The sequence below is a fragment of the Pelophylax lessonae genome, assembly GCF_965119305.1.
Source record: "Pelophylax lessonae genome assembly, chromosome: 7".
Lineage (NCBI taxonomy): Eukaryota > Metazoa > Chordata > Amphibia > Anura > Ranidae > Pelophylax > Pelophylax lessonae.
In genome coordinates, this window is record NC_138774.1 from 164,146,707 (window position 1) to 164,161,183 (window position 14,477).

At 44.2% G+C, this 14,477-nt stretch overlaps 1 protein-coding gene across 1 annotated transcript in view; it reads left to right on the forward strand.

Annotated features, from left to right (window-relative positions):
* The window catches only part of THOC2 (THO complex subunit 2), a 282,137-nt gene that overhangs the window by 232,665 nt on the left and 34,995 nt on the right, over window positions 1–14,477 (forward strand). The window contains exons 34-36 of the mRNA XM_082263317.1: window positions 3,751–3,888; window positions 4,539–4,605; window positions 6,482–6,630. Coding sequence (XP_082119443.1) covers window positions 3,751–3,888; window positions 4,539–4,605; window positions 6,482–6,630 — 354 coding nt within the window. The remainder of the gene's footprint in view (window positions 1–3,750; window positions 3,889–4,538; window positions 4,606–6,481; window positions 6,631–14,477) is intronic.

Here is a 14,477-nt window from a genome sequence, read left to right on the forward strand (position 1 = left end):
TATGTTAATCACCAAGAGGGCACAAAGTGTCCTGGCGGCTCTGGAGGTAACCACCATTCTAAGGTGGGCGGAACGGTTCGTTCCAGCCCCCTCCGACGTACACATTCCCGGGGTGGAAAACTGGCTGGCGGATTACCTCAATCGGCAGAAGTTGGACCAAGGGGAGTGGTCCTTTCACCTGGAGGTGTTTTATCAGTCGTGTCTCCAGTAGCGACATCCCAGAGGTGGCTCTTTTGGCGTCTCGGCTCAACAGATAGCTGCAGAGGTTTATGGCTCGGTCACAGAATCCTCTAGCGGCCGCTACAGATGCGCTGGTGGCCCCGTGGGGTCAGTATCTGATTTACGCCTTCCCTCCTCTCATGCTTCTGCGGAGACTTCTACGCAGGATCGAGGCAGAAGGGATTCTGGTCATCGTAGTGTCTCCTGACTAACCTCACCAGGCTTGGATGCCGATGTTCCTTGGAAGCTTCCTCTGAGAGGACCCGCTGTCCCAAGGACCGATCTTCTATCCTGCTTTACAGTCACTGGCTTTGACGGCTTGGCTAAACGCCAGCTGCTAATGGATAGGTTTATCTGAGTCAGTGATTTCAACGCTGTTAAAAGCTAGGAAATCTACTTCTAGGTAGATCTACCATCGTATGTGGAAGATGTACATTACATGGGGTGAGTCTCTTGAGGTTTTATCCTCGCTGCTTCTCGGTGACTCGATCTTGACCTTCCTTCAACGGGGGGGTTTAACAGAAATTGGCCTTGAGTACCATCAAGGGCCAGATGTCAGCTTTGGCGGTCTTCTTCCGTCAACCCTTAGCCACACACTCCCTTGTGGGTACCTTTCTTCAGGGGGTCTGACATTTTGGTTCCTCCAGTGCCGTCTCAGTCCTCACCTTGGGACCTAAATTTGGTGCTTTTGGTCCTCCAGAAGCCTCCCTTTGAGAATCTTCGGGAGATTCCCTTCCTTGCGCTGTCTCAGAAGGTGGCTTTTTTGGTGGCTATCACTTCTGTGCGCAGGGTGTCAAAACTGGCGGCGTTATCTTGTTCACCTTACTTGGTGAGTCACAGCGATAAGGTGGTTCTTTGCCCCTGTCCGTTGTTCCTCCCAAAGGTTGTCTCTAATTTTCATTTGAAGACGTGTTGCCTTCCCTGTGTACCGAGCCAAAAACATCCAAAAGAAATTCCCTTGCTTGCCTTGGATGTGGTCTGGGCAGTTAGGGGGTACCTGACAGCTACGGAGTCTTTTAGGAAGTCAGACTATTTGTACTCACGGATGGGTCTCGGAAAAGGTTGTCCGCTTCCTCTACGACCAATTCCAGATGGATCAGACGGACTGTTATTCAGGTCTATTCCATCAGGGGTCAGGTTCCTCCTTTCCATGTCAAGGCGCACTGTACTTGAACACTTAGTGCCTCATGAGCCTTCCGCCGTCAGGCGTCAGTGACGCAGGTTTGCAAGGCAGCCACCTGGATGTCACGCTTTCACAAAGTTCTATAAAGTGGATGTGTTGGCATCTGCAGATGCTGCTTTTGGCCGCAAGGTTTTGTAGGCTAATTTTCTAGGGGACCTGATCCTCTGAGGGTGTATTGTTTTTGTTTTTTGTTTTTTTTTTTTTCAGGTGGGCTCCAGTTGTTTTTGGATGAGCACTTATTGCCTGGTTGGCTACTGTTTAGCCTTGGGAATTTTTTTGCTGTTCCTACCCCTCATGTTTAACACTGCTTTGGAACGTCCCAATGGTTGTGAAGATCAGGAGCTGTGTTCGTCAATGAACGAAAGAGAAAATGGGATTTTTGACTTACCGTAAAATCCATTTCTCTGATGTACATTAAAGGAAACAGCACCCACTCCTCTGTGGAGTTGTAATTCTAATGACACGGCTTGTAACAACACTGAGTGCCTATAGAAGAGAGAGATGGTATACCCCCTGGGACTGCCCATAGGTGTAGCCAGACTTTTTTTCTGCATAGTGTCTTACTCCTGTAGGGGGCAGTATAACCCAATGGTAAAGATGATCAGGAGTGGTGTCCGTCAATGAACATCAGAGAAGTGGATTTTACGGTAAGTCAAAAATCCAATTTTTCTCTATTAACCTTTAGGGTGCTGTTATTAAGTGTCGGGTATAGTGCATTCATTTCAGGTAATCCCAACCTGAAATTTGCAGATGTTTGAGAGCAGTTGTGCACTTGAGTTCCCCCAACAAAGGTCATGGATTTTTTTTATCCATTGTGTTGTGCTGGCAGCCCATTCATAATAAACGGCTGCCTTAACACCGTGCGCGAAGTAACCTGCAATTACTTCCTGAGATTGTGAATCATCTGCAAAGGAAACTCGTTGTTTTAAAAAAAAAATACTAATGTTGCCATTGCTGAACCATGGGTTTATAGATTATAGATGCCTGGCTTTTCATGCTGGTCCAGTGGATTTCATACTTTGAATTTCTGACCCAGAACAAGTATGCGGTGTGGAGGTTTAGTAGACTGCATCAATGTCTAAAAACTATTTAAAGCCAATGATGATGGCAAAGCAACTAGCACTTTCAAAAGATCTGCAATTTCACCCCAGTGTTTCTAGTTACAGGTTTTCTTTAAATAGGTGGCAGAATATGAAAGAAGATGTAAAGGAAAAGGATAATCCTGTATGTAATGTCATGTCAGTATGGATTAAAAAAAAAAAAAGTAAAAGGAGTTATGCGTAGGGTAGCAAGCAGTTGCAACGTCAACACCTTTGCTATAGTAGTAATTCTAGCTTCTAAGTATTAATCGGGTGTATTGCTTGTATTATACTGAGTGCAAGTTGTTTTGTTTATGTGTATTTTTTTTAATGCTTTGTTTTTCAAAACTTTATTTAAAAAAAAACATTTATCAGGTGGTTAGGTACTGCACTGGCCTAGGTTGGCATCATTTTGAGTTAACAGGTTTTCATTCTGACTCATTTAATTCCAAGTTTAAGGGCATTTAATACTGTATATTCTGTGTTGTTTAGTTTCCCCAGATTACAGAAATGGAATAAAAAAAAAAAAAACTTTCTCCATAACCTAATAAAGTAATTCAGTGCAAAGTTTTAAAGTAATACTAAAGCTAAAAATGTTTACCTTAATGCATTCCTTGCATTAAGGTAATTGTTTTCTATGTCTCTGCCCCACCCTTCCCTGTGTGAAGGGGAAGAGAGAGAAGAATAGAGCCAGTGCTATGCATGGCTGCATCTGTTCCTCCCTCTCTTAATCTTCACACAGCACTCGAGCAGGAGCCATTGGCTCCTGCTGCTGTAAATCAAATGCAGTGAGGAGGAAGTGCGGGGATGGGCTAAGTCTAAGGAGCATGGCTCCATGGACACACAGCTTGGGAGCACGAAGACACTTTGTGCCTCCATAGCAAGTGACTTGCTATGGGGACACACAAAGAAGAGGAGGAACCAGGAGCTTCGGTGGGGGACCCGAGAAGGGGAGGAACGGGGGTTGCTCTGTACAAAGTAGGTGATTATATCATGTTTAGTTATTTTAGTTTAAAAAAATAAATAACTTCAGTAACACTTTAAGATGAGCATCAAACTTCTCTCTGAACTCAGAATGACGGCACTGCTGTTGGAAAAACAATAAGACGTTTTGACAGGGAGCACACAAATGGCTCTAATGACATTTATTTTTTTAGTTTGGGTTTTGACAGATCAGCTGGACAAGAAAATAAAATGGTTTCAGATAGATGTCTTGACTTGTGTGTTGTGTGTAAGGCTGTAATTTTGTAATGTCTTTTCATTTAACAGCACTACACAAACCACACTACACCACCAACATCCAAGAGCAAAGAGAAAGAGGTAGAGAAGAAAGAGATTGACAAAACAAGAGAGAGGTCTCGGGAAAGAGAGAAAAAGGAAGAAAAAGAAAGGAAAGAAAAGAAAAGGGTTTGTGTAATTTTATGTTTGCTGTTATAACGTGAACACTAAGACTACATTTACACCGGTGATTAGGACCTGTGCGAATAGTAGCGGCAGGAATCGGATATCCCTGCACCTGCTGCTGCTTGCAGCGGCTAGGTGTAGCCGCCAGCCCCGTTCACTATAATGGCAGGTCGTCAGCGGCCACAGCTATTCACAGATCTCTGCACAGCCAGCGATTACTTGTGGATGCACAGAAAGCTGCGTCCGCCGGCGACCTGTCATTATAGCAAATGGGGCCCGCAGCCACACCTAGCCACGTAGAGCCACAGCAAGAATCTGATTCCTGCCGCTACTATTCTCACCGACCCTAATCGCCGGTGTCAATGTAGCCTAAGTGTCTTCTAAAAAAAAAAAAGTTAGATATATAAATATTCACATAGCTTTCCCCCGGGATACACATGTTTTTCTTATTGTATTCTTTTGGAAAATGTGTGCAGAGTGTGGTGTGACCAGAGTGCCTGAGATGCATTGGAATTGACCACCTGCAGCTACCCAAAACTGGAATATTATGTTTAGATTAACGCATCATTTAAATGTGTAGCACTAAAACCTAAATACATATTTAAAAATATGCCTGTTGTAATCTGAATTTTTCTCCTTTTTGTTCTGTAAAGGATCACTCAAACAGTGACCGTGAAGTGACCCAAGACACAAAGAGACGCAAAGAAGAAAATGGAACAAGTGAGTAGTTCAATTTTGTAACTATACAGTACACTTTGCCAGGATGGGCTATAATTCTTCCACAGCACTGCAGCTTATTCAAAATTGCAATAAGGATTTATGTTACATGGCTTTCCTTTTAATAAACTTTTTTAATAAATATATGAAACCGCCCACTGGTTGATTCTGTCACTGAAGAGGGCTTATATACATATTGCAACAAATTCCACCAGCTTGCTGTCAAAAGAGCATATCTGCGGTAAAAGATGCAGTGTTACACACATTTGTGAGGACTGCGGCACCAAAGAATTTAGAGGTAGACTCCCAGATTTTACCTTCTTTCCTGTTTGCAGATAATGGATATCTGCAGGTAAACAACTGTTCAATTCATTTGCCTGATAAGACTGTTGCTTTATTGGAAGAATAAGATTTTATAATTCAAGTACTTGTTAACATGGTTGTAAAGGCTAAGGGTTTTTTTTCTTTTTTTTACCTTAATGCATTCTCTTCATAAAAACCTTTCCATGTTCAGCTCCCCCCCAATCCCTCCCTAAATACTTACCTGAGCCCGACCCCAATCCAGCATGGTGTCCAAGAACAGTGCGCTTTCTCTCTGTCCCCTCACAGGGACTTAGGCAGCAGCAGGAGCCATTGGTTCAATAGACACACACAACCCAGCTGTTGTAAATACATTGTATAATACATTGTATAAAGTTGAACTGTTTTTCAAACAATATTCTAGTTTTATTCATCACAGATTTGCAGTATATTTTTGATTTAATTCCACATATAAATGAAACTTCTTTTTAATGTCTTTAACCACTTAAGCCCCGGAAGATTTTACCCCCTTCCTGACCAGGGCCTATTTTGCGATTCGGCATTGCGTGACTTTAACGGACAATTGCGTGGTCGTGCGGCGCTGTACCCAAATGAAATTGACGTCCTTTTTTTCCCACAAACAGAGCTTTCTTTTGGTGGTATTTGATCACCTGTGCGATATTTTTTTTTTTTTTTTGATCATGCGCTATAAACAAAAAAGAGCATCAATTTTGCAAAAATAACTTTTTCATTTTTTTATATGAAATTCCCTCCCAAAAAAATGTAAAAATAAAAACTTTAACAGTTTAGGCCAATTTCTTTTCTGCTACATATGTTTGGTAAAAAAAAAATCGCAAAAAGCGTATTTTGATTGATTGGTTTGCGCAAAAGTTATTGTGTTTACTAACTAAGGGAAAGATTTTTGTCATTTTTATTGTTTTTTTTTTTAACGAGTAATGGCGGCGATCTGCGGTTTTTTTTTTTTGCGCGACTGCGACATTGCGCCGGACAGATCGGACCCTTGACTGACATTTGACACTTTTGGGGTTACCAGTGACATTACTACCGTAGTCAGTGCTATACATATGTACTGTTACTGTAAAAATGACACTGGGAGGGAAGGGGTTAACTTTATTGGAGAGGGAGGGGTTAGGTGTGTCCGTAGGGGCGTGTTTCTTACTGTGATTGGATGTGGCTGTGTGTGTAACAGCACAGATCAACGGTCCTACATAGCAGGACCGAGTGATCTGTGCTTTTACACAAGGAAGAATGACAGGCGGCTTTGTTTACATTAGCCGCCTGCCTTTCTCCCTCTCCACCCGACGATCGCGAGTCACACGCGCCGGCTTCTTCGGGTACGAGCGGGGGCGAGAGCGCGCCTCCGGCGGCGCACGCTCACCCCCTATTCGCTCCCAGGCTAGTGACGTACCGGTACGTCACTTTGCCTGGGAGGGGCTGACCCACGCCGTATATAGTCGGGCGGCGGTCGGCAAGTGGTTAAATGCAAAGTATCAGCTCTGGGTATCTGCAGTAGATTTTCTAAAGTGTACTTGATTTCTAATGCAAGCTGTTGTTTTAGGTGGCGCTTCGAAACATAGTAAAAGTGAGAGTCCATCAGATTCCCCACACTCAAATGAAAAAGATCGAAACAAATCTAAATCTTCAAATAAGGAAAAAGGGGAGCTTATGAAAGACAAGATGGAAAAAAGTTCTTCTAGCAGCAAGAAGGTATATAACCTAATCCTTCCTATATAGGATTATAGGCGATTGTGACTTCCCTTTTGACTGCTGGAGGAGGATTCTACCTGCATTACTAAATTAAACAGAACCTATAATGCTGTTGTCCCTGTAAAACTACAATGTCAACTGATTGCTAGTTTATTAATTTATTTTTGAGATTTAAGTACGAATCAAGGTAAAATATCTCGGAATGACAAAGATTTTGCTTCCTGAACACTTTTTAGTGTACCCTATAGAATTTTTGCGGTTCATAAAAATTTGTTAAAAAATGTAACCTATCATATACCATTTTATTAAAGTATTAAGTGTTTGTAATTTACAATACCTGTTGGCTATGGTGCTCACATGAAAAAAACATGTAAAAACCTGAAACTACTGTTGAAGCACATCTAGTACACCTGCAATATCTGTGGAGTGTAAAAATAGTCGCTATGCTGCTTGGAATGCAGTTTGGATTATGTGTGTGTATGTGATATGCAGTGGGTGTAGAAAAGAATTGCTCCCCCTTTAAATTATTCACATTTTGTTGCTTTGCAGCCTGAAATGAAGACGCACAGTTTTTGTTTTTTTTTTTGCCATATTTACTCAACTTGTACCATCCCAGGGAAAAATTTAACACCAACCAATGTAAAAAAAAATAAATCCTAAAGTAGAATTATAGACTTGTAAACTCAATCAGGTGTAGCTTTTCACCGCCTCAATGGCACGCAAAGCCATTTGACTTTCAACTATGGACATTTTAATTAGCTCAGCGTAAAAAGAGCTTTCCTGGAGCATTTCAGTCCCTGCTAGTGCAACTGAAGCAAGCAATCCACTATGGGTGGCAAAGCATTGTCAAAAGATCTCCGGGATAAAGTTGTGGACAGGCACAAGTCAGGAGGTGGATGCAAAAATAATTCAAAGGCTTTATCGATGCCTAGAAGAACTGTGAAGTCTATTATTAGAAAGTGGAAGGTTTTTGGTACAACACAGACCCTCCCTGGATCAGGATGTCGCCTACAGCAACTCTGAAGTAGTTGCAGGAATTTGACAAAGCGTGATTATTGTGTGCATGTGACAACAATATCACAATCTCCACAAATGTGGCTTGAATGGGATGGTTGCAAGAAAAAAGCCACTCCTCAAGAAAGGCTAAATGCAGTCATGACTGGGCTTCGTCAAAACGCACCTTTCTGAAGCCACATGTAAAAGTGTTCTGGTCAGACGAAACCAAAATGGAATTATTTGGCCTGAACACCAAACAATATATCTGGCGGAAATCCAATACAGCTCACTATCCAAATAACACCATTCCTACAGTAAAGCATGGAGGTCGTAGTTTCCTGGAGCAGTTGTCAGGATAGAAGGAAAATCGGATGGGGTAAAATTCCTCCATATGCTTGAGGAAAATCTGCTGCCCTCTGCCAGTAAGTTGTCAATGGAAAGAAGGTTTACATTCCCACATGACAGTGACCTAAAGCACACAGCAAAAATGACCACACAGTGGTTGAAGGAGGAAAAAGTGAATGTACTTGCATGGTCTAGTCAGAGCCCAGACTTGAGCCCCATTGAAAATCTGTGGAATGACTTGAAGACTGCAGTCCACAAATGATCATCATCAAATTTAACTGAATTTGACCAGTTCTGCAAAGAAGAGTGGGCAATTATTGCAAAGTCTAGATGTGCAAAGTTAGTAGAGACATATCCCAACAGAAAAAAAAAAAGTGTCATCATTTATGGCTGCAAAGCAACAAAATGTGATTATTTTGATGTGAGGTGATTCTTTTCTATACCCATGGTATTCTCTTTTTATTTATTACAGATCATTATATGGTGCCAACTATTTACACAGCGCTTTACATATATATTGTATGTTCACATCAGTCCCTGCCCCCAAGGATGTTAGAAGCTGAGGTCCCTAACTCAGTCATACATACACATACTAGGGACAGTTTAGACAGGGGCATTAACCAACCAGCATGTCTTTGGAGTGTGGGAGGATAAGGGAGCATCCAGAGGAAACCCATGCAGGCACAGGGAGAACATAAAAACTCCAGACATGTAGTGGCGTGGTTGGGATTCAAATTGTCGACCCTAGTACTGTTGGGGAAGTGCTAACCACCTCATTCCTCACCCCCATTGCAGCTTATTGGGTATTCTTTACAAAGTGAAGCTTCACCACATTCACTAAGCTCTAGGGAAAATTAGTGCAACTGCACTTGCAAAGTGCACTGTCTATTTGTATTTGCGTTTAGTAAATTAATCCGACTCTATCATGGTATTGCAATATCAAATATCAGAGTATCATAAATAAAAGGGTTATAAACACTAAAATATTTTGCTAAGCACTGGTGGTTTTTCAGTTTGGGCTAAAATGACTGTTTCATCACAGGGTCACTTGTATAGAATTATGTACCTGCTGCTAAAAGTAGAGTCCCATACTTGCTTTTCCAGCAGCTGTCAGTTGAAATGCCATCTCTTTGCTGCTTGCCAGCCACGTCCGATATGTACCATAATGACACATGAGCCGGTGTTAAAAAAAAAACAGCATGTACAGTGAGGGAAAAAGTATTTGATGCATTGCTGATTTTGTACGTAACAGTAAGAGACAGTGTAACAACAAAAATATCCAGAAAAACGCATTTCAAAAAGTTAAATTGATTTGCATATTAATGGGTGAATTTAGTATTTGATCCCCTATCAATCAGCAAGATTTCTGGCTCCCAGGTGTCTTCTATACAGGTAACCGGCTGAGATTAGGAGCCCCCGCCTAAAGGGCAAGCAGATGCAATGAATTAGATTCCAATCTCTCCACCATGGCCAAGACAAAAGAGCTGTCCAAGGATGTCGGGGACAAGATTGTAGACCTACACAAGGCTGGAATGGGCTACAAGACCATCGCCAAGCAGCTTGGTGATAGGGTGACAGCAGTGGGTGCGATTTATTTGCAAATGGAAGAAACACAAAATTACTCTCAATCTCACTCGATCTGGGGCTTCATGCAAGATCTCACCTCGTGGCATTTCAATGATCATGAGAACCGTGGAGAATCTGCCCAGAACTACACAGGAGAAACTTGTCAATGATCTCAAGGCAGCTGGGACCATAGTCCCCAAGAAAACAATTGATAACACTACACAATAAAGGACTGAAATCCTGCAGCCCCACAAGGTCCCCCTGCTCAAGAAAACACATGTACAGGCCCATCTGAAGTTTGCTAATGAACATCTGAATGATTAAGAGCAGAACTGGGTAAAAGTGTTGTGGTCAGATGAGACAAAAATTCAGCTGTTTGGCATTATCTCAACTCTGTGTTTGGAGGAGGTGGAATGCTGGTATTATAGAATACCATCCCCACCGTCAAACATGGAGGTGGAAACCTTATTCTTAGGGTGTGTTTTTCTTCTAAGGGGACAGGTAATCTTCACCACATCAAAGGGATGATGGACGAGGCCACGTACGTTCAAATCTTGGGTGAGAACCTCCTTTCCTCAGCCAGGGCATTGAAAATGGGTCATGGATGGGTATTCCAGCATAACAGTGACCCAAAACAAATGGCCAAGGCAAGAAAGGAGCGGCTCAAGAAGAAGCGCATTGAGGTCCTGGAGTGGACTAGCCAGTTTCCAGACCGCAATCTCATAGAAAATATGTGGAGGGAGTTGAAAGTTTGAGTTACCAAACGTCAGCCTTGAAACCTTAATGACTTGGAGAGGATCTGCCAAGACGAGTGGGACATAATCCCTCCTGAGAGGTGTGCAAACCTGGTGGCCAACTCCAAAAAACGTCTGTCCTCTGTAATTGCCAACAAAGGTACTAAGTCATGTTTTCCAAAGGGGTAAAAAACGTTTCTCTCTTGTCCATTGACAGACGCAGCTTTCCTCTTCCTGCTGCACAGTCCGATTCAGGATGTTTCCTCTGAAGGTGGTACAGTACTGGGGTCTTTGTGGGCATATCCCTGCGCACTCTGCTGTCTGTATATATTTAAGGGGAACTCCACAGATTGCGGCGATTGGCGGTTGGAACTGCGATCGCCATTTTTAAAGTGACAGTACTCCTTTTTTTGGTTGCATTGAATATGGAGTCCCTGGCAGTAAATTCACCCTCAGACCCACTTAGTGCGACGCCCGGATAGCAGTCGCTGGCCACAATTTCAGCAGCCCTGGATAGCCTGGCAACCAAGGTTGATTTTGTTATGAAAAAAGTTACTAGCCGAAAACTCCTATGGCCTTTTCCATCATTGGTGGGGTCCTCTTAATCAGAGGCTGATATGGTCGCCACGGACGCTCCCCTACCTGATTGGTCGCTGTCCTCGCAGTCAGATGGTGAAGAGGACCGGTCTTCTTCAGCTGCAGTGCAGGAACGCGCTTTGGTGGAAGCCCTGATTGTTTCAGTAAGAGTCGGTTCACACTAATCCGACTCAGTCGCCCCGACTTCGAGCGACTAATGAAGTCGCCCGTGCAGCACGACTTCAGCGCGGCTTGCAACGACTTCTCATAATAGAAGTCAATACAAGTCACTCTGACATTGCAAAAAAATAGTGCAGCAACCTTTTTCTAAGTTGGAGCGACTTGAGTCGCTCTGATTAGAACGGTTCCATGGCACAGCATTGGAAGCTACTTGTCAGGCGACCCAACCGGCAGTAAGGGAAACTTTAAAAATGGCAGATCAGCCCACGCCAGCGGTGACACAGGTGTCTTTTGGCTCCCGCAAGACCCAAAAATTGAGCAAGGTTTTTCCTTGTCCTGAGAGTTTTCATGATATGCATTCCCTCCACTTGTACTCCTGCCGAGGTTTCTTTGCAGGGTGGCGGTGGAAGGAATTCCGGTCGTTCTGGTAGTACCAGACTGGCCTCTGCGGTCTTAGTACGCCGACCTGGTAAAAATGGTCGTAGGTTCTCCATGGAGAATTCCTCTGTAGGAGGATCTGCCGTCTCAGGGACCGATCTTACATCCTGCTTTACGGTTGCTGGCTTTTAACGGCTTGGCTGTTGAAAGCAACGTGTTGAGGGATAGAGGCCTTTCTGATTGGGTGATTACACTTTTGAAGGCCAGGAAATCAACGTCCAGGAAGGTCTATCATCGTACGTGGAAATCGTACATTTCGTGGTGTGAATCGCTGCAGCTGCACCCTCGCTTGTTTTCTATAGCTAGGGTTTTGGCCTTTTTACAAAAAGGGGTTGAGCAGCGTTTGGCTTTGGGCACTATCAAGGGCCAAGTGTCGGCCTTGGCTATTTACTTCCAACGTCCGTTGGCCAATAATACCTTGATTCGCACCTGTGTTCAGGGGGTGTGTCATCTGGCTCCTCCGAGGAGATCCCCATTGCCTTCGTGGGATCTCAATCTAGTTCTTTCTGTTATTCAAAAGCCTCCCTTTGAGAATATTAGGGAGATTTCTCTGCTTTCTGTCACAGAAGGTTGCCTTTCTGGTGGCTATTACTTCTGCTCACAGTGTGTCTGAGTTGGCAGCTCTGTCCTGTAGTTCACCTTATTTGGTGGTCACAGAGATGAAGTGGTTCTCTGACCTAATCCATCTTTCCTCCCTAAGGTGGTGTCGGATTTTCATCTCAATGAAGGCATTGTGTTGCCTTCCTTATGTCGTAAGCATCCCAAGGAAATTGCCTTACATTCTCTGGATGTGGTTTGAGCGATAAGGGTTTATCTGATGGTATCTGAGTTTTTTGGAAAATCGGACTCTTTGTGCTTACCGAAGGACCTTAAAAAGGTTTGGCTGCATCTGCTGCGACCATATCCAGATGGATCAGGCAGACGGTTGTTCAGGCTTATTCACTCAAGGGTCAGTTTCCTCCTTTCCCTGTGAAGGCTCATTCTACTAGAGCGCGGAGTGCCTCTTGGGCTTTTTGGCATCAGGCTTCAGTAGTGCATGTTTGTAAACAGCGACTTGGTTGTCTGTGCACACCTTTACAAAATTCTACAAGGTTGATTTGTTGGCATCTTTGGATGATTCCTTTGGCTGCAAGGTTTTGCAGGCTGCTGTTTCATAGGAGAATCTTTTATTTATTTCTCTTTAGGGTTTTTTTCTCCTGCGTGAGCTCCTGTTGTTCTTTGTTGAGCTTCATGTTACCCAGTGGGCTAAGTTTAGCCTTTGGAGTTTACGTTACTATCTGATTGTGTTCTTCCCCCTCATGCCAACACTACTTTGGGAAGTCCCAATGGATAAGAAGTATGGAAGCTGCGTCTGTCAATGGACGCTAGAGAAAACTGGATTTCTGTAAAAACCTACCGTAAAATCTGTTTCTCTGAAGTCCATTGACAGACGCAGCACCCACCCCGCTGTTATGGGGATGGTTTTTTGTGTCTTTACTGCTTACAATGAAACTGGTTTGCTGGAGCAGAGGGTGTGGGGTTATGCCTGTGGGGACAGCCCCGTGGCCTGTGGAGAATTACTTTTTTTCCCTGCCTAGAACTACTCTGCAGGGGGTAGCATAACCCAATGGATAAGAAGAATGAAAGCTGCGTCTGTCAATGGACTTCAGAGAAACTGATTTTATGGTAAGTGCTTACAAAAATCCAGTTATTTCACTCATTAAAATGCAAGTCAATTTATAACTTTTTTGAAATGCGTTTTTCTGGATTTTTTTTGTTTTGTCTTTCACTGTTAAAATAAACCTATCATTAAAATTAGAGACTGATCATTTCTTTCAGTGGGCAAACGTACAAAATCAACAGGGGATCAAATACTTCTGTCGCTCATTGACAGACGCAGTCCTCCTTGATTAATATCAACTTGGGTTATACTGCCCTCTACAGGACTAGGACTAGGCAGAAAAGAAAAACGTTCTGGCCACACCTTAGGGGCAGTCCCAGAGGGTATATCCTCTCTCTCTCTGCTACAGGAAGTCAGTTTTTTTCTGTCTAGTTAGGAGTAAGGGCCTAAGTTCCTTGCTGGGATCTTTGGTCCTGACAAGATTTTTTAGAAATACTTTTTTTAGGCAGCTTTTCTTCTCCAGTGTTCCTGTGAGATCTTCAAGCAAGTACGCTGAAACTGGGCGACAGGCTGGATGTTGAGATCCAGTGGTCACCCCAGTTCAGCCTGCGAGCGCGTGCAGGCCCTAGCTCCACGCTGGGTCGGCCGCGACATAGTCCCACTGGACGGGGACTGACCCTGCGAGTTAAACGTCTCGCCTGGACGCCAATGACCAGCGGAGTCACGGCGTCCAGATTGGTCGACAGCCCCCCCACTCTGGTGGAGAGGGGTTCTGTCAGGAGTTGGTGCCCGCCTGGTTCCGGTATGGTGAGTAAAATGTTCCCCCTCTCCCCCCTGTCGGGTTTGTTGGTGGACGCGGGCCCCTCTCTGGGATGGATGGACGTGATCCTAACAGGTGTCATTAATCCCCCTCTTAAAAGCTTGGTTTGGGAGCTGACTATCTATAGTCACTATATGACACTGTAAGGGAGATGACTGTAGTCAGTGGCAGACTGCTAAAAGGCATTACTGTTGAGGTATAGAGGTGATAGTATCCTACCTGACACTATACAGGCCGATGCCTATGCCTGGATACAGCATCCGCAGGTCGCATCCTTCCATAAGCCGGTCACCTCCCGCAGGCCGCACAGCCTCCCGCAGGCCGCACAGGCCGAGCGCACACCTCCCGCAGGCCGTTGCTAACTTGCACAAGCCGCCGCTATCCTCCACAGGCCGCCGCCATTTTCCCACAGATTGCACGGGGCCACCATATTGGCGTAGCCTCGTGTCTCCAGCATGGGGGCGGCCATGTTTGAGGTGACCAAACACCTCGTGGAGTAATTGGGAGGCGCCGGAAGGCGTGTAAAGGGGCGGAGCCGCCTCCTTTACCCGGGAAAGCAAGCCAAACACTTCCTGTCTGTAACAGACAGTGC